Here is a 27,685-nt window from a genome sequence, read left to right on the forward strand (position 1 = left end):
TGAAAAGGTGACTATTTCATTACTTGACAATATTTGACATAATATTCATATTTCATATTTATGTGACTGTCAACTTTAGTACTCGCTTTCACTTTTGCATAAACATTAATACCCTTAAAATACTGACAACAGAATAACACACAGTCAAACAATATTTAGTACTTTTGTTCATTTATTTTGATCACAATTGGCACAAATATGGTCAATCATTAATAAGCAAATCAAACCATCAATTTAAAATGCATAGCACATACAGATTTGCTTTGCTGAAGCTTGCTTGAATAAAAATTATCTCAATTATCATAAACTATTAATTTTGTACATTTGTAGGGGCCAGCATCCGCCAGCATGTATATAACTGTTTCAAGTTTTGCATGCATTTTGCCCGCAATTCTGCTGCATCATATATTAGCCACAACATTGACACATCGAAGAAGAAAAAAAAAACCTGAAACAATACTGATTCTTTAAGCAAAACAATGGATAAAATTGCATCGAGAGTCTAAAATGCTTTGTTTTTCACAACAGATAAATGTTTGCAAAAACATTACTCTATAATAGTGGCTCCATTACGACCAAGAAAGATAAGTAGACTCCAAAGGTCCCAGGTTTGAGTACTGGTTAAAGTGATTTTGCTGCTGAATTCAAAACTGTTTTCTTCATTATATTTTTAAGAAAAATAGAACACCCTAGACTATAAAGAGCACATGTGCTGTTTATACTGCCATGTACATTCAGTGTACACTGCAAAAACAGCGGAGCGACAATTAATAAACATTTTTTTGTACAGCGAAGGTGTAGGGGCGTTAATTTATAAACACTAAAATAACAATAAAACACATAAACAATATAAAGATGTTATGTTTTTAACACAAGATATTGTTTAAAAGCACACCTTTAACACTATCTTGTGTTAAAAAACAAATATCTTTTTATTCGTTTATGTGTTTTAGTGTTATTTTAGTGTTTGTAAATTAACACCCCATACCTTCACTGTACAAACAAGTGTTTATTATGTGTTCAGGTGTTTATTAAAGCCATATTATAACATTTGCTGAGGAGAACGCCCTCAATTTTTTTTAAATTCTTGTGTTTACACGATTGTAATGTACTTTAGTCAATAAAGATACTCTGCAAAAATCAAGACTTTAGGTGCTGTAGTTTTGTCAAAATCCGAGATTTTGAATAAAACGATGGAACCGGCGTATGCACAGTACGTACACGGCGTGCGGGGTACACATACACACACACCCCGAGGATCGTACCGTATTACAACCGCGGGAGTAACATGCATGGGCGCGCGCTAGTAGGAAATTCCAATTTTCTATGCTTTACCTCTTTTGTTCGGCTCAAAATTAAAAGGGGACATATCCGACAGTAAAAGCTAATATTTTATGGAAAATAAATACTAATCTATTTTTACAGAAATGTTATAATATGGCTTTAAGTGTTGCTCTACTGTTTTTGCAGCAGCAATTCTGTATTGCTCACCTTTCTCCTTGAAATGAATATGTGTGTAAATTCCTTATTTTAACATTCATTTCATCATTCTAATAAGTGCCCCTAAGCAAATGACTGCCTTAAACACCCAGGGCACTAATCAGGTCTAAAATATTTAAATTGTGTATCTTTGGTATATTCATGTAATACATAAATCATACCATTGACCAATGGTTATGGGGGAAATTCCTGAAACTTTTGTTTTGATATATTGTTGCCTCAGAACCATAAGACTTGGCTCATTTCCCACCACTGTACCTGTATTAATATTAAGAAATACACTTTGTTTTTTTAGTTCAAAGGCTGAAATTAGAAATATATGTCTCCTGCCATCCCTCTTGCCTTAACTAAAAGAGTTTATCGGCCTTGGCATACAAACTAAACTCTTCACATGGTGACATGCACCCCCCTATACATACATATCACATAATTAGCCATTGTAATATGAATATCACTCAATTAATGAGAAAATAAGAAAGCAGCAATGGCTCATTTCTGCAGTAAAGAATACATACATAATCATGATATTATTTAACATTATTATATATTTACAGAGCCCAATATGATAAATACTATAATATTTACAAAATTACAGTAAGTGACATAATGATAACTAGCTTAGGACTAGGCCTCTAATTCATGAAATTAGGTTGGCAGACTAACATTATAGAGAGGCTTAAATTAATAAGGGTGTATCAATATTTTATAATCATTCGTCAATAAGTATGCAGAGCCGTGACAGTCAGGGGATGCAACCTGGCCGGTGCTACCACCTAAAAAAAGGTCCACTTGCCTATGTCAAAAACATTGAAAATCAGCCCTTGGATGAAAATTAGCAAAAGGTCCACTTTTCATATCCCTACACCCCAGAAATCCTAGACTGCTTTGTGTTCCCTTTTTGATAAACAATTCACACCAGCTATGCCATTCTATAGAACACAACACATCCCCAGTGACAGCTCTGCCCAGGTTCCTTGGGGCATCGTGATTTTCAGAAGGGAGCTGTTCTCGTTCTAAACTTGCATAGCTTGTAGTCATTGTGAGATGAGTTGATATTGAAGTATGAATTTCCAAAAGGACCTATGAAGCAGACTACAGAAATACTGGCTATGTTGGCCTGTAAGCATGTTTTTTACAGATGGAGAGTATTATTTCTGATTCATTCGCCATAGAAGTGACATAATAATCGGATTAAATACCATAGCAATAGATGAATACAATTTTTGAATTTTGATCGCCCTGCACTACAAGCAGGTTGCACTCATCACCTACAGTGTCTGCAATCATAGATTGAATACAATACCGCTCTTCAAAGATACTTATCTTGCCGGTGCGAATGATCAGCATTTCTTTGACATCTATTCAAAAAATTGTATTAATCTATTGCTATGGTAGTATAGTTATCCGATTATCAAGTCACTTCTACGGTGAATAGGATGGTTCTTGCATGAATTTATTCCTGTGTGTACTGCATCAAAATCAGTGACATGCCCACAGCATTTTCATCATACTGCCCTCTGTTGAACGTTTGTGTTGATTTACCATGTTTACAATTGACTAGCAGTAAGTCAGTTAGGGTGCCCTCTATCTGTATACCAATTGAAAGCGGTTTCCAAACTTCACAAATGTTATATTCCGTGGGTTTATGTTCTACTCAAGCACACCTGGAATTAAGCCAAATCACATTGTAGTGCCTTTCAAGAATAACTTTTCTCTGTTGCAATGGAACTTTAATAGTGTCATCAAAATTGCAACACAACTTTCATAGTGTGGTGCAAAAGTGCAATGCAACTTTTAAAGTTTGCCCAAAATTGCAACCCAACTTCTAAACTCTGATGCAAAATAACTTTTGAAGTGTAGTGCAAAATTGCAAAATTGCAAATAGAGCTTACATCTTTATGTCACCATTCTGATTCACTTCACTTTGCCCTCTAAACACTCACCTAACTTCAAATGTCGAATGCAAATTTGCAACAGAAGAGATCACATGCTAAATACAACAATCTTACTATAATCTGCACAATTATTTTTAATGTTCATAATAATCATTCAAACTTCACATTATTTCAGAACAGAACAACATCATGCAATTTTGCTTACCAAAATAATAACATGAATGCCCAGTAGAACAATGATTTGCAGTTTGACTGTATTACAAGAGGCACATACAATAACATGACAACTTGGGAGTATAGGTATTGACAAAGATCCTGAAAAGACTTCTCACAATCTATGGTATTGATTACATATTATACACCTGTATACATACAGATCTAGTGTAAGAGATACTAGTGCAATCTATAGCAGATACTTGGTATAGGTGGTACTGCCAGGGTACTTCCAACATCCAGATCTGTATACATTCAGTATGTGATCCACACGGTGCAGTAACAGTGTACCGAACCAATCTACACCAGATAATAAATCAGCATATGAGGTACATCTAAAATCCTGATCTATTTAGATTCAAGTCCTGATTCAAGTACCATGCTTCGGGACTGTCCATATGGTGCAGTAACAACAAGTGTACCGAACCAATCTACACCAGATATTTAGCATGAATGCGGTACTTCCAAAGTCCAGATCGATGTAGATTCAGGTAGTATGCTTTGGGACTGTCCACATGGTGCAGTAACAAGTGTACTGAACCAATCCACACCAGATATTAAGCATGAATGCAGTACTTCCCAAATCCTGATTGATGTGGATTTGAGTAGCACACACTTTAGGACCACCATCACATGGTTCAGTAACAGTGCGAGTGTTGGAACATTTGAAAACAATTGTTACAAGCTGGAATGGTGCTCAAGTTTGGTTTGAGTAGGGATAGGCCTCTGAGAATCTCAAAGTAGACCCATATTTATACCAATTTTCCAAGGGAATTTGACCCAGATCTTCATTGTTTTAATTTGGGCCGGGAATTTGGGCTCCAGATTATTTCTGAAAAATGACCTGCAAAAGGGGCCACTGTTATACCTGACATGAGGCCATGAAATGTAGTATTGTGGCATGTCTGGGAAGATGGGGGATGCATCGCCTAATATTTTAATACGGTGGATATTATTCCATACAATCATCCCCTATGTTGACACCTGTGCGTGTGTTTTGACCAAATAAGTCTCATATTTGACCTTTTAAGCTTATGATTATTGTTTAAACTCTTCACACTTATATACAATATACCAACTTTAAAAAAGGGAGGAAAAGTTACACATAATAATTGGGACTTGGAAGATTATTATTATTGTTAGCACAAACCATGAAACAATACAATCATGTTTTGAGTGAGGTAGACTGCTGTCATTCCAATATAAAAGTTTATGTTATTCATCCAGTTACAGATCATTTTGGAAACAAGACAGGTGGCAAATAAAGATCAATACAAATGCATGTAGATTAAAACATCTTCCAATAAGGATATAGGGACTGTGTGCAGCCAATCAGCATCACCACTAGAAAGAGGTATCAAGACAATGCATGCTGCAGTTACCATGGTTACAGGGAAGATACTTTAACCCCTTGAGCACTACCTGCCCATCTAATATTGCCTCTGGTTGGTCAATTACGTGATATCTTCATTTTAATCACCAATCAGAATGGAGCTTTGTAAATAATTCACCCCCAATTTTTTGTGTGGTGAAATTAATCTAACAATGTTGTTGATTGGTCCAATTGATCATGAAAACTTCTTTTTAGCCAATCGGCAGGTAGTTCTCAAGGAGTTAAAAACACCCAATTGCCAAAGGTTGGTAACTTCGCTGTTGGGCTGGTGAAATTGCAAAATCACACATCCAACTGGTTGGTAGGAATTTATGTTGGATAGCTGAACATACCTGTCGGGTTGACATCTTTTATTGGTAATACTTGTCCGACTGGTTTAGTGCCAAAAGACGTAAAAATTACACCCCTGGGTCCAATGATGATGAAAGTGATAGAGAGTGATGGTTTAACAGACAAATCAAATTTATTCTCAGTAATAAATACAGCCAAAAGCCATTATAAATTCCAATAATCACCACTCTTATAAATTTTATTGCTGATGATTTTTAAATGTTTTTATTAACCGACTGTTTCAATAAATCAAGAAATAAAAGTTAGACACATAAATATGATCGCTACCTGCTGCTACCTGCCAAAAAGTGGAAAATTTCCGAAATGATCTGACACCAGGTATATTACTTCTTTGGTTTGTCCAAGTTACTTTATAAAATGCTTCATTTTTACATGCATCTTAAAATTGATTAACACAGACACTTTAGAAAATTTGATTTTGATAGATTACACCACATAACGTGACTTTAATTGATTTAACTCCATATATAGCATTATAAAACATGCATTCAAATTTAAGTACAACCTGTCATACCATATTTCAAACATATTCAGAGCTATCACAAAACTTAAGTTTTGTTCACCTTGGGTCCATTTCACTAAACTTTTAACCCTTCGTAACTCAAGTAACTGTTCATAAAGTTACGAATACCCAATACTAGACGTAACTTTACGAAGGGTCCCAGTAGTAAATCCCTATTACTTACGAAGGGTACCATTCGTAAGTTTAGTGAAATGGAACTTACGACTCATCATAAGTTACGAACAATTTCGAGACTTACGAAGCTTCGTAAAGTTTAGTGAAATGGACCTCATGTTCACTAAAACAAGAATTGAATTACATAATCTTTTTGAGTGAATACTCCATGAATATAGAGGTTTAAGTTTTATGACAAAACTGTTTTTCAGATGGACTCAACTGCACCTTCCATGAAGTTTCTTTGGCACTTACATGTACAGCTCAGTGCTGCAACAAAATAATGTGTACTGAGGAATTGGGGTCGTCATTGTTTTATTGAATTATGTCATGTAATATCAGCACCTCTAACATAGGGCTATTCCAATTGAAATCCACACTACCCTGTGGAAGATTTTGGAAATACCTTCCACAGGGGGAGTAAGTTTTTTCAACTATAATTGGTCAGAGTTAATCATTTTGAAACCTGTACTCCCCTGTATTATGGTTTTACCTCTATCTTCCACAACTGGAGTGAGTATTTCAAGTGGAAGTTACCCAATTGTCTATTCTATTCAATACTCCCTCTGTGGAAGATTTTAGCTAAATCTTCCACAGGGGTGGTGTGGATTTCAACTGGAATAGCCCATCCATACACAGTGTCAGCAAGTATCCAAGATCCTTGCCTGGGAGTATAATTCACTCAAATTACTATAGATTATGGCCTACCTGCTTCAGTTTTTTTTGCAGATTCCAGAGAAACAATCCAAAGCCCAGGCTGCCTTTCAGGTGCACTCATACATTATACATTCAATTTCAAATGGGAGTTACCCATTCAGGTTACCCCATTTGAAATTCTCACTCCCTTTGTGGAAGATTAAGTTCATGTCTACCATATAGGGGGTGTATGGATTTCAAATGGAATTCCTCATTTTTCATACAAACACACACAAAAAAAAAAAACGTTAAAATGTTTAAAAATATTGAACCTGTCAGTATAAGCAAAATCATTATTTTGTTCACTAGTATTATAGTAGATTCTAAACAACACAGGAAAAAGTAAAAGTCAACCTGATGTATTTCCGATTGAATCTGACACATCTATTGTGACCGAAGGTGTGTAAACAATCACATCAACTTTGAATCAGGAAAACGATAGCGACAACTGTCCACTATAATCATGAAGCAAAATAAAAGATGTAGGGCTTACGTCAAATGTTAAACAAATCAAAAGCACTTTGTGGAAGTGAAAAGTGAAACAAACATCGCACCTATATTCTCGGACACAGGTTTATAATGCAGAGTCATGCGAATGTGTAGTACTGTGCAGAAGCTCGGACCTTAGCGAGCGACAGCTTAGTTACAACATTGCGTAGCGTGATTAGTTTTTGGGGCGTGTGTAGTTTACAATGGGGATGCACTTGTTGTGTCAAGAATTCAATATAGAAACTGTAGATTTCAAACAGAGAAATTTTAGTATCATTCACACTTGGTGACTTTTGAGTTGAATAACTTTCCTGGGGACAGATGGAACAATAAGAAAATCAACTCATTTTGTGACCAACAATGTATAAAATTAAACACACAAACACAATGAATATTTGGTATCATGTCAATGCAAACAAAAATTAAATGATGCAAAACTGTCAATTTAATTTAGGCCCCTACGGACTACTTTATCATCTTATAAATTGCTTTGGCAATTACCAAAGAATTTTAACAGTGACTTTACACCTGACACAAAAATACCATAATGTTTGGTATTTTCATCTCAGATTTACACATCCGTTAGTGGTTCATAGCTTTGTATAGACAGACAACATAGATCACCATCCTGCTTTGGTAAAAACCTTACTTTACTATACAAAATTTACAATATGAAAGACAATAATAAAATGTCTACCATTTTATACAGGTATATAGAACTTTTAAATTACATTACCCTTGATTTACATACCAATTTTATTTTATACATTTAATTTACATAAATATTTAGATATAAAAATTGTATTTCAATATTAATGAAATCTAGTCATAAATTCATATTGATTTCTTAGAGTTACTGTAAGCTTACCAACCTCGCTTCACCTCGCCAACATTCCGTTAATTACTTTACATATCTAAACTCATAACGGAATATTTTCCTAAATTATTTTACCGTATTACAGATCACGTACACATGATCCGCCGAGAAATGATGTCAAAATTTGCCGACAAAATTCAAACCCCTGTGGAGCATTTTGCTCTTAAAATTCAGCAGCTTAAGGTTAGACTTGATACCAGTCTTCTATTTGAAGGCGTTGGTTGAGACCAGAGGCAAATATATCATTATTCAATTCAAGTGTCATAAAATGCCTGAAAACTATTTTTACAACAAAATAGTCATCATTTTGTGGGAAATCACTTATTTTTGACACTGCGTAGTTGCCATGAATTTGAAAATCTAAAAATTAAAATACGAGTAAAAAGTGTCAATTATGATGGACCAAATCGCCGATATAACAGTTGCTGTTTGGTATACACTATTACTAAGAAATTGAAGAAACATGTCTTATTATGCATGCATTACAATTACACAGTCATTAAAATGCTGTGATTATTAGAACATTTCATATTGTGTTAAACTAAGAGAATCATCATGTTTTGACCAAGCTGCCAGGACACAAATTTGTTTTATATTTCACCCATTTTCTGCTTTTTTGGAACTGTAAAGCAAAGCTAAAGCATCCATAACGAGCATCCTCAAGCCAAAATGTGTCTTAATTTCTCATAAAGAGTATAAGTACATAAATGTGGGTCTCAAATAAAGGTTACGTAACATAGGCCTATTTCACAAAAATCAAACCATGGCTGCCCACAGCTATCAAAAGTAAGACCTGAAACTGTTAAATATGTGTAAAAAGCAGCCTGGTTGGTTTAAAAGAAGCAAGATAATATTCATCTTGATCGTGGTGTGGACACAAAAAGAAGCCAATGTGAAATTAATTTTCACAATTTTCATGCCAATTTTAACGGCAAATATTTTCTGACACAAGGGCACTCCCCTTCCTTCCCTATCTTACATTACACTCCTGAACCAGGCATTTCTTGCATTAAATGCAAAGGAATTTGTTAAGACTTGGCGCACACTATTACAATGAAACTTTGCAACCCAGCAATGAACTTAACCAATCTTTTGATTTGCAACCCAATACCTTCCCATTCAGTAATATTCATTACATACATACTCTGAAAACTAGCACACACTGAACCTGACCCATCACATGTTAAAACCTCCCTACTATGTTACTGTCACCAGACTTTTAACCAAAATTTGATGAAAAATTGTCTTAACAATTTGGCAACAAATGTGGCAAGGTTTAGGAAGAGAGTCTAAGATGTGGTATCCACAAGAGAATGTCTGACAATGAATACTGACTCTTAGACTGATTCATCCCAATGTCCCCATCTCAAATTACTCCATCCACAATTAACGTTGAAAACCCACGGTGGAGCGGCGGAATCTTGTCGGCATCAACACTGACGGTGTGCAGTTGGTTTTAGATAACCTCCCACTGGGGTTACTAATAGTTAGATTACACCTAACTGAGTTTTGTTGAAGCTTAAACAGTCACTTAAATGCGGGTACATACAGCGTGGAGATGGGGATCTTAACTTAACCCTGTTATTGCTCATGTTACGACAAACCGAAATTTTAAAGAAAATATTCAGAAATGTGCAGTTGTAATTAGCAAGAACATGTATTGAAGTTCATACAAACATACCTTAATGGGTTCATGTGAGATACTGCATGAAACATTTTAGAAAGAATGTCCCACTCATAGTAATTTGATTAATATACCCAAATATACACACACATACACAAAGCTTTAACCAAAGGGGCTGAAATATTTAAAGCCTATTTTGCATATGCTTTAATGATGTTAACCAAACTAAGCATGTTAAAAATGGGCTAATTTTTGGTGGCTGATTCACAGTAACAATTTTTGAAAAAAGGTTTTAAAATTATGAATAATATTAAAATAATGACTTGATGACTCATAGGGATACATTAAATATGAGCCCATATAGAATTTTCATGGTCATAATGGAATTTTAGTACAAATTTTGCCTGCGATATGACCAAGCAAACCAAGTAAGCCGATTTTGAAATATTCTGAACAATTAAAGCAATAATGTGTGATTTGCTTTGTGATTTTCCATTTTCTTTGAATTTCTACTTTTTGCATGATTGCAATGCCCATGGTGTTCTAAAAATACCATGTGAAAGACTAAGTCTGATGTGCATTACTACAGTAAAATTTAAAAAAACCTGGGCATCCCATGGTTTTATTCACCATGTTCACCGATCAAAATATAAGTGATGGCTGAAATGTAATAATCCACACTGCCCCTGTGGAAGATTTTGGAAATATCGTCCACAGGGGGAGTATGAATTTCAAATAGAATTATCACATTAGGCAGATCCATTTGAATTTCATACACCCTCTGAGAGAGATTCAACCTGAATCTTCCATAAGGGAGGGTGAGTTTCAAATAGAGTTGGTTTAAAATGTGCTAATTCCATTTGAAACGCATACTCCTCCTGTAGAAGATATTTCCAAAATCTTCCACAGGGGTAGTGTGGATTTTAAGTGGAATAGCCCAATGTCTCTGCATGAATCATTGACATACTAAAGGTGAGTATATCAATCATTATTGAACACGGCAAAAGTTCCAAGTCAAGATGTTTTTGTTGACTTGGAACTTTTACCATATTCAAGGATTATGTCCGACACAGCATTATATATTTCAAGGCCTTTGGTCTTATTTTGAGGCATGTCTCCGAATCAGTGGAAGAAACTCTACTTGGAACCTACTAATCATGGTACAATTTCATGTTTTTCAAAAGCGCTTGATAGTAAACACATATGCTAACTATCAAGGTTTTACAGTATTGCAATACCATAATGGCTAAAACAAGTTCCTAATGAAAAGAGGTAAATTGGAAATTTGAAAAAAAAATTAGTCCCCCCACCCTTGTGTACCCCAGCAAAAAAAATGTGGTCAACAATTAACCATATACTACAGTACTAGTCAGCAACCCATATTTTGTGGCCTTTCAGCGGTACGCTCACAGACTAAAGAGATGCAGACTAACCACAAACAGTCAAAGTCTCAGCATCACCTGATATATGAGCGAATTCACAGCATACAATGCACAGGGACTTTGACTGTTGGTGAATAGTCTGTATTAGTCTATGGTTACATCACTGCCCTCATGAATATGCGAGAATTCCCAGCATACAATTGACAGGGACTTTGACTGTTGGTGTATTAGTCTATGGATCTGCCCCTGTAACATTCACAGATGAAGGGTTGACTTGCATCTTTCCTGATGTCTTGATAAAAGTGCCTCATAATCCATGTACGTAATACTCAAGAACCCTTGTGATCAACAAACATGATGTTGTCTGTCCAAAGAAAACAGCTAGTTTCATGTTACACAACATTATTAAATTCCACTACAATTCATTTCACCATACAATACAAGTTGGTTCAATTTAAAATGGCTGCTTTCTGTCAAAACTGATTACAAAGTCCACAAAGCCTTACTTTTTACTGCACTATCAAACCATGTTACAGAAAGCAGCTTTTGAACTTGTAATTTTCTGATATACAAAAGAACTTGGCAGTAGCCAACACATTCTTTACCTCGTTTTTTTGAACTTCTGAGAATGCTCACTTGCTTTGAAAGTCTGTGACACATATAGGTTTACTGTAAAACACTTTTTTTGTTTGTCTATTTGTTTACATTTCCCTACTTGCAGCAGTTTGGATGAACTTTTATAAATAAAGGCAAGGGCCTGTGGTACTGGCCATCCATATGACTACTGCAGAGTGCTTTGTTATGAAAGTATTTTATTTCACTTTGTGGTCATGCTCATATGAGTGTCAAGATCTTAAGATTTCAAAAATCTTAGGATAGTTCTGGAGGGAAAAGCATCTGTGTATACCAAACTCTCACCTTGAGTATTATGGCCCAATACACTACTCCCCATTCCAGAAAAATACAGCACTAATTTTTTGGGATTAAAAAACAGTATCAAGTTTTGCTAAATGAAATATAGCTGAATCCTAATCATTCATTCAGTACTAACGGGAGGTAAAAGAAAAAGTTCACTATTTTACAAATTTCTTGAAAAAAGAGCCAAAAACATGCATTTTCGGCATGTTTTCTAACAATTGAGTCACATAAATCAAGGACTTGGAACAAGTCTCAGCATTTTATATCTTGAATAGATGCCGGAATTTTGCTCTAATTTTTACCTTTTTGTGTTACTTTAATTAAATGATTGGTTATAAGAATGAAACATGTCTTTTCCAAAATTTAGAAATGTATATTGAAATTAGACTTCATACAAGCCTTGATTGTCACATCATGTGAAAAACACCCTGCATGTCTTTAGTCCTTAATTCATAAATTTGGCCACATAGTGAAATTGAACTTTTATTGCCAGTTTATAGTACTAAAATGAATAATTAGGATTGGCAGAAGTTGATAATAGTTTTTTATTCTCAAAAAATTAGTGCTGTATTTTTCTGGCACAGTTAGTCAGAAAAAGCTGAAGGATTTGTGCCCGTGTGAATATGACATTTTAGCTACATTAAAAAGTGAATAAGAGAACTGTGGGACTTGGCTTCCTCATTTCACTTGCATGCCGAAATGAATTTCTTATACAGGAGGACTTGCCAGCATGTAGGCAACTATATAACACTTGTAACACTCTATTGTCAGCTTTGGAAAGAATTGTTCTGGTTCGGCAAATACTGAGAGCAAAACATGTCACATTCCCTGACACATTCAAATATACATTTGTCGATAGAGTGTACATCCATAGCCTGACTTTATATTTAAATATATTTCTAGATGCATTGTGGGTAGGGATCAAAATCTCATTCTGCTATGAACCAACCACATTGGTCTCGGGATTGGTCTCACTTCCATGGGCATAGTTGAATAACCCCCATCAACACTCATACCTCAGAATTTGACCTATGGTTCTGGGAGATGAGTTTTTGTACCCAACACATTCGAAAGACACTTCTTGCTCGAGAAACTCGCTTTAAAATTTGCTCACTGAGATCTTCGCATTCAAGACTAGAGTCCAAATGGTCATCAATGGTAGTAAACACAGCTGATCATGATGGGCAATTGCATAATAAATGTTACTCAAATGCACTTCAGCTAAATTTTTGACTGTTCAAATTAGGCAACCTTTGCTCCAAAAGATACAGTTGACTCATTAAAATAACTTTTGTCCCAATTTAAACATCAAGAATAAAAATGTCATCCTGTTCTACCGAAAAACAATAGCTTCAGACTCTAACCTCGAATGCGTAACTATGCAAATTTGAAACTAGAGTTCTTAAGTAAGTCATTTCATGACTGTAAATATTTAGTCACAGTAATGTGTGGTGATTTGAGCATGTTTGAGATATTAATGATTGCAGCTGGTTCTGAAAGTGAATAAAACAAATGAATGAATGGCTTTTTCAAGTTTATATAGAGCAGAAATACAGTAGTAATTTAGACCTGGGAATTTATCTGTATTTTTACAATATAATATTACAAATTCACATTTAGAGAAGCATTGAAATACACAGAACAAGGATTGACTTCATATTATGCATTAAATTTGACATTTATGATCAACATTGATAAATGATTTCCTACTTATATATTAATACCATAATAATACCCAGATCATAATGTTCCAATTACATCAAAGCTATTTGGTCTGTTCAAGTTGCCTCTACTTCCTGAATTTCCTGGTGACACCGGGTAATCACCGTTTCTATGTTTTCTTTTTTCCACTTGAGATTTCACAGTGTTTTCGGAGCCAGTTGAGCGTGTGCTGGTACTTGATGGGGATTTAGTCATTTTTAATTCATTCACATTTGTGTTGTCTAAGCTGCTTCCTAGACTGTGGCGCTTTAAAGCGTTTTGTTGACCGTTAGGCGAATCATAATTGTTGTTGTGGCCTTGCGACACAGATGATCGTGGAGAATTAAATCCGCTGTCACCAGTGGAACTACATAAACTCTCTAGCCGTTGATGAACCACAACTCGAGAACCGGGGACGTTTTCATGCGATGGAGTGGTCGGCAAAGAACGTGACCCCCTGTCGGATCCATCAGCATCGTAGCCTGCTTTCTGCTGGTTAAATCTTAACAGTGATGGCTCCTCTTTATGAGCGCAATGAATGTTTTGATTGCTGTGTGTCATACGGCCATCGTTCTGTGCTTGATTTTGAAACTCGGGATAAGCTGCAAATACTCGTTGAGCTTGAGCTTGACTTGGTGAATTAACACTCCCAGCGGGGGAAGAATTATGATTCATTTCATGTCGTATGAGATCATCAATCTCATCTTCTTCATAAAATTCATCGCCATCATCACCGGCAAGTGGAGCACGCTTTTGACCATTTTGTTTGTTTGTTGCCCCATTTGTTACTCTACCATTAAAACCGTTTTGCTCAGGGTAAGGTTGGCTAGGCGACAATCCCAGAGGGCGTTCTCTCACAGGGGCACCGCCCGATGTATTGTTTGAGTTCCCCACCTGTTTAGCTCCTGGACTACTATGTTTTCGTGCACTGAATGTTTCATTGATGTGACGACTTGTTGCCACAAATTTTTTAACTATACTTGGGGCACTGATACTTTCTGTTTCTGATTCCGACGGTAATGCACAATACTGACCCGCTAAATTATCTCCGTTGTCAGCACCAACAGCGATGGTAGAGTTTGAATGCACATGAGGCAGATCCATTCCTGGCGGTAGATGACTTAATTGTTCCTCGGTATATTGTGAGTCTGTATCGCAATCACTCATTCCTATTCCCTGAAAGGGTTTCACATCTTGAGGTCTAGTATCACGCAAAGTTGAGAAATAATGCTTGATCTTGTCACTATGGATACTGAGCACTTTCTTCTTCTGTGGTCTAGCCTGATCGGCAACCGCTTTAGTCCTGAATTTCCCTTCAACTGGTCGCACAAACTCAGCTTCACTTTCAGGCATGGACTCTTCAGCTGCAGTTTTGTATTTCTGCTGTAAGCTTTGAGCTGTATGTGTTAGTTTACCATGATCGACTTTGTACTGTTGCGTGTTACGACTCTTACTGTCTTTTGGAAGAGGTCCATCTTTTTTCTTCTTCTCTTTCACAATAGCTGTATTGCCCGCTCCTTCTATGATTCTTTCTTTACTGTTACCATTTCCGTTTCCGTTCACAGCAACTTTATGCGGTGATTTTTCCTGCCAATGTGCAACATTGAAGAATGGGTCGTGCACATCCGACGGTGGAAATTGTGCAGCGAAAGTTTCACAATTATTCTTTTTCTCTGTCGCTTTCATAAAAGCTGCTTTCTTGGCCGATTTCCCAAGCAGTTTACCAAAACAAGATGGCTTCGCTTCTGAATCTGAAGTCAGATAACCTGTTTCTATGTCCATCTTGACCCGCATTGAACTTGTTCTATCAAACACTGTCTTCTTAGATGGACTATTGCGTTTTTCTCTCATAGACTGGGAAAACGTAGTGCGTTGGAAGTTAGATGCTGCCGCCGCCGTTGCCGCTGTATGCTCTGGCGTAGTTTGTGGTGATTGACCGACAGATGTAGGTTCTCGTTCATATATAGTCTGCATGCCGTTTGGATTTGTATTAGGATTAGCTGCTGGAAACGACACAGCATTAGCCGGGAAAGACACCGGCCTGGTTGCCTTGTAAGGATTCTGCATATCATTTCTAAGCCGCAAAGTTTGTGTACCTTTATCAATCATGAAAGTTGGCATCTCGTGTTTTGTGATCTGTCCATCTTTGTACATGAGATACGCTCGTTCCTGAGGTGGTTTCTTAATACGGCAGCTATACTCGGTTCCACTGTCATTGTCATCATCACTATTACTAGTAGATGATAGCTGCTCTACACCAATTATGAAATACCCTTGTCCACTATGTTCTATCTTCTTCTCATTTAGTAGATGCGTGAGAGACTTGTGGATGATTTCTGGGCTAGGTATAGGCATCTTGTTGTAACATTCTCCAAGCTTACTGCGTATGGTGTCTTGCGTAGCCATGAGTTTACGTTTGTTCATCTCGGAGATGATGAGACACAGGACTTCGGTGAGAGGAATAAACTGGGCTTGCTGGACTGGTGCAATCTCTATTCCATTCACATCACCTGGAGTAAAAAAGAAGAAAAGAAAACACAAAATTATAGAAACATGTATCAATAATAAAAAAATTCAGAGAGAGGGTTGTTTAACAAATTTGATAAAAATGGGTAAAGTATGTAACCAGTTAAAAACTTTTTTTTTTTTTTTTTAGGAGCATTTGGTCCAATTTTTACATATGTTCTGAGGCCTACCATTAAAACAATGTTTCCATCAAAGTTTCCCTCTGACATTAAGATCTGTGCACCATCATAGCTGCCATTTCAATTGTTATACCATTCCATTTGGTTTAATGTGGTCTATACAATCATTTCATTTTTTTTTTAGATTTAAATAAAGAGATATTTTGAAAAAAGCCCATTAATATGTAAAAATGAAATCTGAAAATCTGTTTTGACCAGTACATGCATAACCTGCTTTACTTGCCCAGCCAATAAAATTTCCTTTCAATTATTTTCATGTCTGTGTAGTAGTTTTATTTTTAAGTTCGACAAATATTCATGAGAGAGTTAGAATCTTCTAGTATACTGGCCATTACATTATACACCTGTATTTTAGTGATCAATGGGTATTTTTAGACTTTATATTATACAAATAACATTATCAATACTTGTGCTCAGTTAATCTCAGTTAAATTCAATAAGCAATATTGAATAATGAAGGTAATAATGAATAATGTCGAAGACCACACAGAGCATGTAGATAGTTCTCAGCTGAAATTTTGATCATTATTAACATTTTATTATAATTTTTCTGTAAATTAGCTGTTTAACCACATCATTCGGTTCAGTGTCTGAAAATCCTAGCACATCATCATCCAAATGCAAGATTTTTATAACAAAAATGACATTGTTGTGGAGATTGAGGACTAGTGGCATAGCCAAGGGAAGGCAAGGCGAAGCTTTCCCCCTCCTTTTAAGAACCAGTGGCATAGCCAGGGGGCAAGGAGGCTGGCTACGACACTGTTGAGGACCCAGAAAACCGAGATATGATTTCCGCCTGTCCAGCTCTCGTACTCCAATGAAACGCGATGCTAACCATATAACCATGATAATGTTACTTATCTGATGGAGGGGAAGCGAGCCCTGCGCTAATTGGCCGCACTAATCAACCTTCCCCTACTGAGATATTGCACAAGATATTGGATTAGAGAGGATTACTTGGCAATAAGAAGGTTACTTATGATGGTCAATAGTTTATGTACTATTTGAAATCTGAAAATGTAACTGATCTTTTCATTGAATAAACATGCTACGCTGTGAGTCTTGTTTTAGAGTGAACTTGATATGTAAGCGCTGACTTAAGCCAGTTCAACAGATTGTTTGTTTATTTTGTTTTACCTACCTATACTTGTAGTCAAAGTTTCAACTAGAATTCACAATAACGTAAAGAGAGCAATTCTTTTTAAATGTGATTTAATATTTAATCATTATTTTTCCTTTTGCAGGGGCTAAATTCTATAAAAGCTTTGGTAATATTTTAATTTTGCATCATTTTATGACTTTGATTTTCACAAATACAATAAGCATTCAATTGACATCTTGCCTCTAACAAATGTACCCTGGACTACTTTGCGCTATCTGCACCCTAACACTATAACCCCAAACCCCAACCCAAATCCAGGACATTAATCCTTAACCATAACCTATAGGCCTATATAATACACAGGGTATGGATAATACTAAGTATTCTGTAATATATAGTAGTACATTGCATTCAATTTCAATTGAGAAAAAAAATCCAAGTTGATTAAAGAATTGTGCCTTCAGTTGGGCAAATGATTCCACACTGACACAACTTGTTATTCTGGCAGTGTTTGTCCAATTGAAATTGATTTGAATATGACTATACAAAAATATTTATGTTGATTTACAATAATGACTCCTTCAGGGAACCATTTCTTCCACTTCACATGTTACCTATAATGATACAGTCATAATTTCCACATCTTATGTTTAAGCTTGAAATAACCTTCGAGTTAATCAAATTCTGTGGTCAGATATGTATATATTCCATAAAATAGCTATCGGCAAACTATCTGAAGATCTTTACTTGACCAACCCCAAAACTACTCAATTATTCATGACGAACCAATTACAATACAACAAGATCAACCTAGAAATCGGATTAAGCTTATGGCATCCCGCTGGATATTGGCCATGGTAATTGAGGGTATCAACCCTACACCATAGCTTTCAGCCATTTTGTCTAGCAATGATCAATACCATCACTTGATGGTATCCTGCTTGTAGCATACAATTAGCCACATAATTTACTTTGTATTGTCTTTGTAGGAATGACTGCATTCATAAGACAATTAAGGCTATATTAACTTACCATGAAGATCAAGGAAAGATCATGAAAAGTTCAATTAAAATTTTAACGAACAGGCATAGCTGTCCAGGCAAATTGGAGGACAAATAGATGGACAAAACAAACAAAAAACAGACAGCCAAGTTTGGAATGAAAACAAGATGGATAAACACATACAAAACAGACAAACAAGTTTGGGATAAGATTACATTGCAAGATATATATTTTTAGCTTTCCCTTCTTTTTAGGAAGATACATTATTCTTTCAGAGCTCTTGTCAATTTTACAGTTAAAATGAACTGTTAGAAACTACTAAGCCTGTAGTTAAATTCAAATTATTTGCCTTTGCTCGGATGAATTACCCAGGCCACTAACGTAGGAATTGATTTTAAAAGGGCATTTCCTGATCCACAGCCTCATCCCCCCACTTTTCTCAAAACAAGTTAAGATTTTTATACCACTGGAAACCTCTGGCTACATAATATTTATTTACCAAAAATTTCATTCTGGTATACCAGAACAAAATTACAACAGTGGCCTATGGAACAGTGTAATACACATAATCATGCATAACTCGCAAATACAAAATTGGAATCAATTGAAATTTTGGGAATAAGCTTTTTTCATGGATACCTACTGGAAATTTTCATGAAAAGAGGATGTTAGGATCACAAAATCCTCCTCTAAGTTAGCTCTTCACTATTTCTAGACAGTTGAACAAAATATTTTCTACTTTTGCTTCAAAACTAGGTGTGACATGACATCAACATCGACCTTGAAAGATTCATCATATTATGTAACAAATTTGATTGATTTTTACAAATTTGATTGAGTTTGAATTATTGATGAAAGTTCTTCACAAGATAAAGTTTAAGCAAAACAGCCTGCTTTTGCATGTTTGCCTTAAAATGTCTGATGCATTGACATCAAGGCATGAAGTAGAGAAAACGGACACTGGACCCTTGATGACCCGATTGCTCACATTTCTTAGCCAATCAATGTAGTGCATGTGTATCTACTATGGTCATCTTTATTACAGCCCTATAGCTACATAGTTCTATTACAACTCTTGACATTAACCACTACACTGACATGTATTTATCCCGGGTATTTATTTATTAGTGTGCATCTTACTTGAGAAACAAAGATCAAAATATTTGTCTTGTAACCCAATGATCAATATTTAACATTGCAAAAAGTTTTTTTTAATGAAAATACAAGGATTTTAATGTAAATTGTGGCTCTCAATTGCATGTGAGTTCAACATCATCAGCACCAATATCATCTCCCATCATTTTTGAACAAACAATTATTGGTCCTTATCATCATCATCATCAGCAGCAGCATCAGCATCAGCATCAGCATCATCATCATCAGTAGCAGAAGCATGCTTTTCGTCATCAGTAGCAGCAGCAGCTAGCATCATCCTCATCCACCTCCTCCTTCTCATCATCAGCATCCTCTTTATCCTTTTCATCCTCAGCAGCGGCAGCATCCTCTTCATCTTCCATCTTCTCCTCTTCCTCATCATCAGCAGCATCACACTCTTCCTCATCATCTTCATCAATTTTGATCAGCACATCATTACTACTGCACCTTAAGTATGAAGTATGTGAATTAAGGAATTTCAAAATAAATTGGTGGCAATAATTGCAACCACCTCTATCAAATATTCAGTCATCATCACCACCATACTACCTTGATGAAATCATCTTTGCAATTTCATCATAATCATCGCATGTAGCTCAAAGTATTGCGAAGCAGCAGGCCCCGCCAGGAAATTTAATAACTCAATTCATTTACATCAGCCCTCTGATCAAGAGATAAAATTTACATTTCATTTCCAGTCTAAATACAAACACACTCAAAATGCATATTGGAATCTACCTCCCTACTACCACTACTACCACCATCAACCAAACACTGTCCCTCATCTCTCTTTTGATCACAGCTCCATATTCATAACATCCGTTTCGCACGCTACACGTTAACTGGATGATCCATACTGCCCGAGGGCGGCATTTTCTGGTATTTGGCAAATGAATTGGCGTATCATTAGAAATCGGCATTCAATTACCTCACTGCTACTGCTCTGATGGCTTCGCATGGTTAAGAGCTTGGGGTAAGGAGGGAAATAAAGGGAGCTAGGCAGGTGTCTGTATAGTATGTTTGTAACAAACTTGCTTATTTCAAAACAAGCTCACAACCAAATGAATATATTTGTACAAAAAGAAATTACTTTAAAAATTCATCCAAACACTTCAAGAAGTTATGTTTACTATATACAAATATGTGATGCTATCAAGTAAAATAAGTCGGATGTCGGGAATATTGATTTTGAGATATAATCAATAATAGTATTAAACTTCCTTTGTATTTTATTGTTCTGAGCAACACTAAAATGGCCATATCTCTGAAACCATAAGTCTAATTAAATGGGGTTTTCAGCAAAATATTAAGCTCTGAAAATGGCCCATATAATGAGATTGAAAACTGAATTTTGATTTTGATCAACATCGGACTCATTTTGCTTGATCGCATCATATATACGATTCCATTTCTTCTCCATGTTACTATAAACTACGTTATGTAAGTCTTAAAGCAATATTGTAACATTTGCTAAGGAAGATGCCCTCAATGTTTTTCAAAATTCAAATTTTTACCCAATTAAAATATACTGTAACTATAACATACCTGCACAAAAGATTGCTTTAATTGATAACAAAATATGCTTGTCAATGGATAATGAGAATTTCATGTTTGGAACATACTGTAGCTTTCAAGATGAAGTGATGGTATTGACATCGTTGATTTGTCAACTTGACCCCACCCCTTCCTCCTTCTGTCTGCCTGACTGTCTATGTCTGTCATTCAAACTTGACCCCACCCCTTCCTCCTTCTGTCTGCCTGACTGTCTATGCCTGTCATTCATACTCAACAAAATTGTATCACTTAAATGAACATTCGGAGATGTCTGTTCAGAGTAGTTTGCCAAACTTCCAACGCGTCCACAAATTGAAAAATGAGCATAAATAGCGCATGCTTTTTCAGAAAACAACTTGGGTAAATCCTGTTAGTGTCCATTGACCCACCGTAGCGTCGTCTGCTCGCATTTTGTATGTTAAGTACAATTCCAAAGTCAACGGCCTTGCTTGCGCAGATTTTTTGGTTTCCGGTTGTAGAAAAACGAGCGCATTCCAATATGAGTTCAATTAACATGAAAAAAAACTAGCATCTTATTCAAATCTCTTGCTCCCTGAAAGCTGTAAAGTGGAAAAAATGGAACTTTAAGTGTGGGTCAAATCTTTCTGCATGTCACTGAATTCAAATTTCTCCATCACCTACCTCTGGGAACCTGTCTACTGTCCACATCTATTTCAAGTGTGTCTACTTGTATTCACATCATGAATTCATTTAATATTATGGGGAAATGTATATTTGGGTTTTGCGGTTGAAATGCTTAAATCACACATATTCATTCGCTACATATATATAGCACCAATAGATAAGCAAATCGTTCTTAGCATTTCATATCTTTCTTTCTTTTTTTCTCCCTTCCCAGCATTCATTTTTTCCTTGTCTTTCCTTCCTTCGTTTCTAAATTTCTTCTTTATTTTTTTAACAGGGATGCAAGCTGACCTGAAGGAAAAAGCCTGAAAAGTGTGTGAATCTGGGCCAAAAGCCCCCAAAACGGGCTGAAAATAAATAAAGAAAAGTGCGGGAATTTTTTACTTCATAAAAGCAGGAATTCCTGCAAAAGCAGGAAAACTTGCACCCCTGAATTTTTATCTTCACTTCTGCTTTCATCCTTGTATAAAATGCATTTCATTTCAAGAGTGACTGTGATCATTTCCTGTGTGTTTTGCGATGCCCCTGCACTGTGCTAACACAAACCTCTGTGCCTGACTGTTCCCCCATGTTCTTAGTCACTTTCCATTCTGTATTCCCGGTCTTGTGTGAAAACATTATCATTTTCTTTACTAAGGAAATATACATCATTGCACATGACTCTCGACTTTTGTTCTAAATCTCTTGCTCCCAAAAACTGACATAGATTTTCATCCAAAGAAGTACTACTCCCATTTAGAATTACCCCTGTGCCACTGACACAGATCACTAATCAGTACTCTTAATTAAAGTAATATCGTGCAGGAAAGATCACTTTGCACGGCTACCTAATTCTTCTTTATTCCCTCCCATTAGGATAAATAGTTCTGTAATTAACAACCATGACTGCTCCATCATGATTAACTAGTTCCCTAGTGAACCTCCATGAAACCCTAGTCTGAAAATAGGACACAATTTCCTATTTTCCCCTAAAAATATGATGCATTTAGAAACACAAACCTCACTGTGAATTAGGGCATATGTCGTGGCCATGCAACTTTTTTTGTTGAGTACTTTGTTATATGCTTCTTTATAACATTATACAAATAATGACACCAAGTTATCCAAGATCTACAGTGAGCAAAAAGAAAATTGTATTTCTTTCCTGCTACGGTACAAGTGTGGATTCATCACGGATTAACAACGGTTGACTTCTGTACAAAGGTATAGGAAGAGTTGTTGAATTAGGGATTCAATCATGTTTCACCGTTGTTCATCACCGTTTAACAATGATGCGTCCGTGTCGTCTGCGTGATTTAAACCACGCAGACCACACAGACGCATCATTGTTAAACGGTTGACTCCTGTACAAAGGTATAGGAAGAGTTGTTGAAGGGTAAAGTAAAGATTTCTTGTCTTGTCTTCTTTTCAGAACACTTTTTAGATGAATCTGGTGAGGTGCGCCAACATCCTGAAGGATTTCTTCCATTCTCATTTGGTTGTCGTGTTTGCCTCGGTGAAGCTTTTGCCAAAGCAGAGATATTCCTTCTGTTCTCTTGGTTATTTCAACACTACACCTTCTCTATACCACCTGAGCAAGAGGGGGAATTTGAGATCAAGTTATTGCCAGGCAGTGCAGCGACACACCAGCCTGATGATTACTACATTGTCGCCAAGAAGCGTTTCTGATTTATCATTTCCACAGCTCTGGTCTGGTTTCTGTGTTATAAGGTGATAGTGAATGACACGTTGTTGTGCCTTAGAGTTTTCAGTACATCAATCATACCATCAAGGGTAAGTTATCCATGTGCAGCACTATACAAAGTGCCATTCCGATGGTTCTCAGTGTAAGCTAGCAATATCATATGCTAGATGATAAATTGGGAACCAGTTACGTACCATAACTGCATCGTCTAGCGATTTACATTTATAAAGCACTCTATATAGCGATGGGCATGGAAAACTTGACCACCATATTATTCAAAAAAAGCTAAGGACCAGCTGCGGTGCGCATCTATGCTGCGTCTTTTTCCAAGACCAGTTTTCATGCCTGCAATTTTTATTTTGTTGCAATTTCTGCAAAATATGACGTGCCATGTAATACTTTGCATGTAGAATTTTTTTTACATTTATGTGATTTACAAATGTATTCTACTTCATGCCACAGTCCATTTGAACTTGCCAATACTTGAATTTTCTGGAGCTCAATATCTTCAAGTGCATATTTATGGAAAATGTGATTCAAATCAATGCAGTAGATGCAGAAATCAAGTCAGAATTAGTGAGTAATTGATGATTTTATGAATTTATGCCACAGTTAAACATAAATAAACCACATATTTTGAATATTATAAACCAAAATATGACATGAAGAAAAAGCCAGTAAACATGTTTTTTTCAGATTTTTGGGTCAATCGATAAGGGCAAGTCAACTTATTATTTTTTTAAGCCTAATGTATTCTGGAGATATTATGAATGATTACTTTATAGCAATTAAGTTACTCAAATCTTATACTGCATAAAAATGAAACAAAAATGATTATGTATTCAAACCTGGCAAGTTTTGGTTTTATATCTACCATTTTTCTCACAAAGTTGTGGGATTAAATTTATGATTACAATTTATATGATCAATTGTATAAATATGATCAATTGTGAAATTTACACAGAATTGTAATGAATTTTATATGTAAACTATCAAATTTAAAGTAACCTAATATAATATGAAATTATTTTTACATGTAGATATATTACTTTAATATCTGTATCTTTCAAGTTGTTTAAATTAGTATATAAACAAGAAATATCCTAAATGAATTGGTATTTTTGCTTGACAAAACCAAGTGAATTTTTACTCAATACAACACTTCGTCCCCAACTTTGGAGGACCCCATGGGCATGACCGACATAGCCAACCGATCTACCATCCCGTTCTATAAAAGACGGGGGTGCTGGAGGCTGTGGTGTAGCCAGTTTTTCAGGACTGGGGATACAAAATTGCAAATGTATTGACAAAATGTTTTGTCTCCAATAACATTAATCGGTACTGTAGTATTATGTATGTGCACACTGTTTGTATAGCACCCCCAACGTTCATTACGCATAGTAACGAGACTATCATCCGCCATTAAACATATTCTTGTCATGCATATCGTCTGCCTTGTTTCCATCTATTTTACCTAATAATAGATGGTGGCAGCGGTTATTTCGACCCATTATCATCATGCCACAACCGGACGGAAATCCAGCCGACACTACCAACCCAAATCTACCTCTGCCAGAGCGATTTGAGGGTGCTACAGGGCCAAAACAGTCCGATCTTTGGACTAAATGGTTACGGCGTTTCGAAAGGTACAGACATGCATCAGGTCTGGCCGCACAAACTCGAACGAGAACAAGTTAGCACTTTGCTATACTCTATGGGTGATGTGGCAGATGATATACTGGCCACTTTAAAGGACATTGATGAAGAAAAATCATCATATAAGGAGGTGGTTACAGCCTTGGATCAATACTACCAAGTTCGAAGGAACACTGTTGTTGAACGGGCAAAATTTAACACCCGGAGACAATCAGAACATGAACCTGTTGATACATTCATACAAGATCTGTACAAGTTAGCAGAATTTTGTGAGTACGGTGGCTTGAAAGAAGAACTAATAAGAGACAGAATTGTAGCGGGAGTAGCGAGTGATGCTCTTTCTGACCGTTTGCAAGGCAAAGCAAAACTCACTTTAGATCAAGCTATTCAAATTTGTAGACAATTTGAGTCACGAAAGCAAAATAAAGATCTGATCCGTGGAGCTGCAACAAGCTCGAGCGCTGCTACGATAAATTATGTAAAGCATGCAAGCAAGTCCGTGCATGTCCGCAAAAAGGGATACCCTGCAGCTGCGAATGCAACTCAAAATAAACCAAATTCAGGAACTTCCTCGCAGTACTCTCATAGTAGATATAGGTCCAAATTCCAAAATCCTAGTCAGTCAGGGACAGGGTCAGGGTGTCAGTGGTGTGGCAAGGCGTGATTGCCCAGCCAAAAATGTAATATGCAACAAATGTAGCAAACCTGGCCATTACTCAGCAGTATGTCTTGGGGGCAACACAAGTGCTTATGTCCGGGAAATTGATGATCTGGATTTCCATGATTTCTATGAGGTCATTGAGGATATACCGTCGGATAGTGATACCGACACTCCCTTCCTTGGTGAAATTTGGGATAGTTGTGATCAGTCCGCTGAGGACGAGGATCAATATTGGTCTGAGGATGTTATGGTAAATAACAATAATACACACTTTAAACTGGATTCTGGTGCCAAAGTCACTGTTGTGGGTAATCACTTGCCTTGGGTTAGACAAATGAAACTTGTACACACTTCTAAAATACTCTACGGGCCTAGCCGTATGAAACTTCCAATTGTTGGTAAGTTCACCGCTACCCTACAGTATGGCAGTAATAAGCTTACTGAAGAAGTGTATGTGTTGAAAAATCAGGAATGTTCCCTGCTTGGCAGGAAGGCCTGTCATCTGTTGGGCTTAATTGCATGTGTCAATGAAATTGGTTCGGAGTCATCAAACTTTCAGGAAGAATTTCCAAACCTCTTCCAAGGTCTTGGGAAAGTCCAGGATAAGTATACATACCATGTCTCTCTTAGTGAAAACAGCAAACCTGTCTGCCTATACACACCAAGGAAGGTCCCACATCCATTACTCCAAAAAGTAAAAACGGATATTGGAAATATGGTGAAACAAGAGGTGATTTCACCAGTAAATACACTAACTGAGTGGTGCTCCGGGATGGTGTGTGTCCCAAAATCAAGTGGTGCTGTTCGGGTGTGTGTTGATCTTACCGCGCTTAACAAAAGCGTAAAACGGGAAATCCACCCTATGGAGTCTGTTTAGATGATGCTTCGCTCGCCAAACTGGGCCAGAGTAGAAGCAAATTGGACGCCAATAGCGGCTTTTGGCAAATTCCCCTAGATGTGGAATCTCACCTTCTTACAACTTTCATCACACCATTCGGTCGGTATTGTTTCAATAGACTTCCGTTTGGCATCAGCAGTGCTCCAGAAATCTTCCAAAGGATGATGTCAGATGTCCTTGAAGGGTTAGAAGGAGTGATCTATCATATGGATGACATTTTGATACATAGTGCAACACAAAAAGAGCACAATAAACAGGTGCGTACAGTATTGTAACGCTTAGAAGCAGCTGGGCTCACACTCAACTTGTGCCAAACAGTCTATCCGGTTCTTAGGCCACATAATAGACTCTTCAGGACTTCATGCAGACTCTGAGAAAACTCATGCAATTGCTGAGTTTCCAGTCCCAACCAACCTAACTGAACTTCAGAGATTCATGGGGATGGTGAATCAACTGGGAAAGTTCATTCCAGCATTAGCAGAGATCACTGAACCAATGAGACAGTTGCTACGTAAGGACACAGCCTGGTACTGGGGACAAGATCAGCAAAGATCATTCCAAAAAGTGAAAGACATTCTGGTGTCTACCAAGGTTCTTGCACATTATGACGCACAACGTCCAACCATTGTCGCAGCAGATGCATCAGCAACAGGAATCGGTGCAGTACTCCTGCAAATACAGGACGATGGTAAACGCCGTCCAGTGTGTTATGCTTCCCGAACCTTAAGTGAGACAGAGCAACGGTATGCAGTAATCGAGAAAGAAGCTCTCGCAGCAACATGGGCCTGTGAGAAGTTTTCAGACTACGTCCTTGGGTTAGACTTCACACTCGAGACTGACCACAAACCACTAGTACCACTCCTGAGTTCAAAGGAACTTGCCAAAATGCCACCACGCATACAGCGCTT

At 36.7% G+C, this 27,685-nt stretch overlaps 2 protein-coding genes across 2 annotated transcripts in view; one reads left to right on the top strand and one right to left on the bottom strand.

Annotated features, from left to right (window-relative positions):
- Positions 1–24,184, top strand: part of LOC140158872 (steroid 17-alpha-hydroxylase/17,20 lyase-like) — a 76,827-nt gene extending 52,643 nt beyond the window's left edge. The window contains 1 exon segment of the mRNA XM_072182131.1: positions 23,290–24,184. Within this exon segment, the coding sequence (XP_072038232.1) occupies positions 23,290–23,546 (257 nt within the window). The 3' untranslated portion in view covers positions 23,547–24,184.
- LOC140158366 (uncharacterized) lies at positions 10,903–17,266 on the bottom strand. The gene is made up of 2 exons (XM_072181458.1): positions 17,176–17,266; positions 10,903–16,225 (listed from the first exon to the last, which is right to left on the bottom strand). The coding sequence occupies exons 1-2, from the start codon at positions 17,264–17,266 to the stop codon at positions 13,755–13,757; spliced, it is 2,562 nt and encodes an 853-aa protein (XP_072037559.1). The 3' UTR covers positions 10,903–13,754.
- Positions 24,185–27,685: the final 3,501 nt, after the last annotated feature.

The sequence above is a fragment of the Amphiura filiformis genome, chromosome 8 (assembly GCF_039555335.1).
Source record: "Amphiura filiformis chromosome 8, Afil_fr2py, whole genome shotgun sequence".
NCBI classification, from domain to species: domain Eukaryota; kingdom Metazoa; phylum Echinodermata; class Ophiuroidea; order Amphilepidida; family Amphiuridae; genus Amphiura; species Amphiura filiformis.

Excerpts from the sequence above, each read along its gene's own strand:
- LOC140158366 (XM_072181458.1), bottom strand. The coding sequence starts at position 17,266 with ATGGTTATATGGTTAGCATCGCGTTTCATTGGAGTACGAGAGCTGGAC. Across the intron at positions 16,226-17,175 it reads TCTGGGTCCTCAACAGTGTC|GTGATGTGAATGGAATAGAG; the intron begins GTAGCCAGCCTC and ends TTTTTACTCCAG.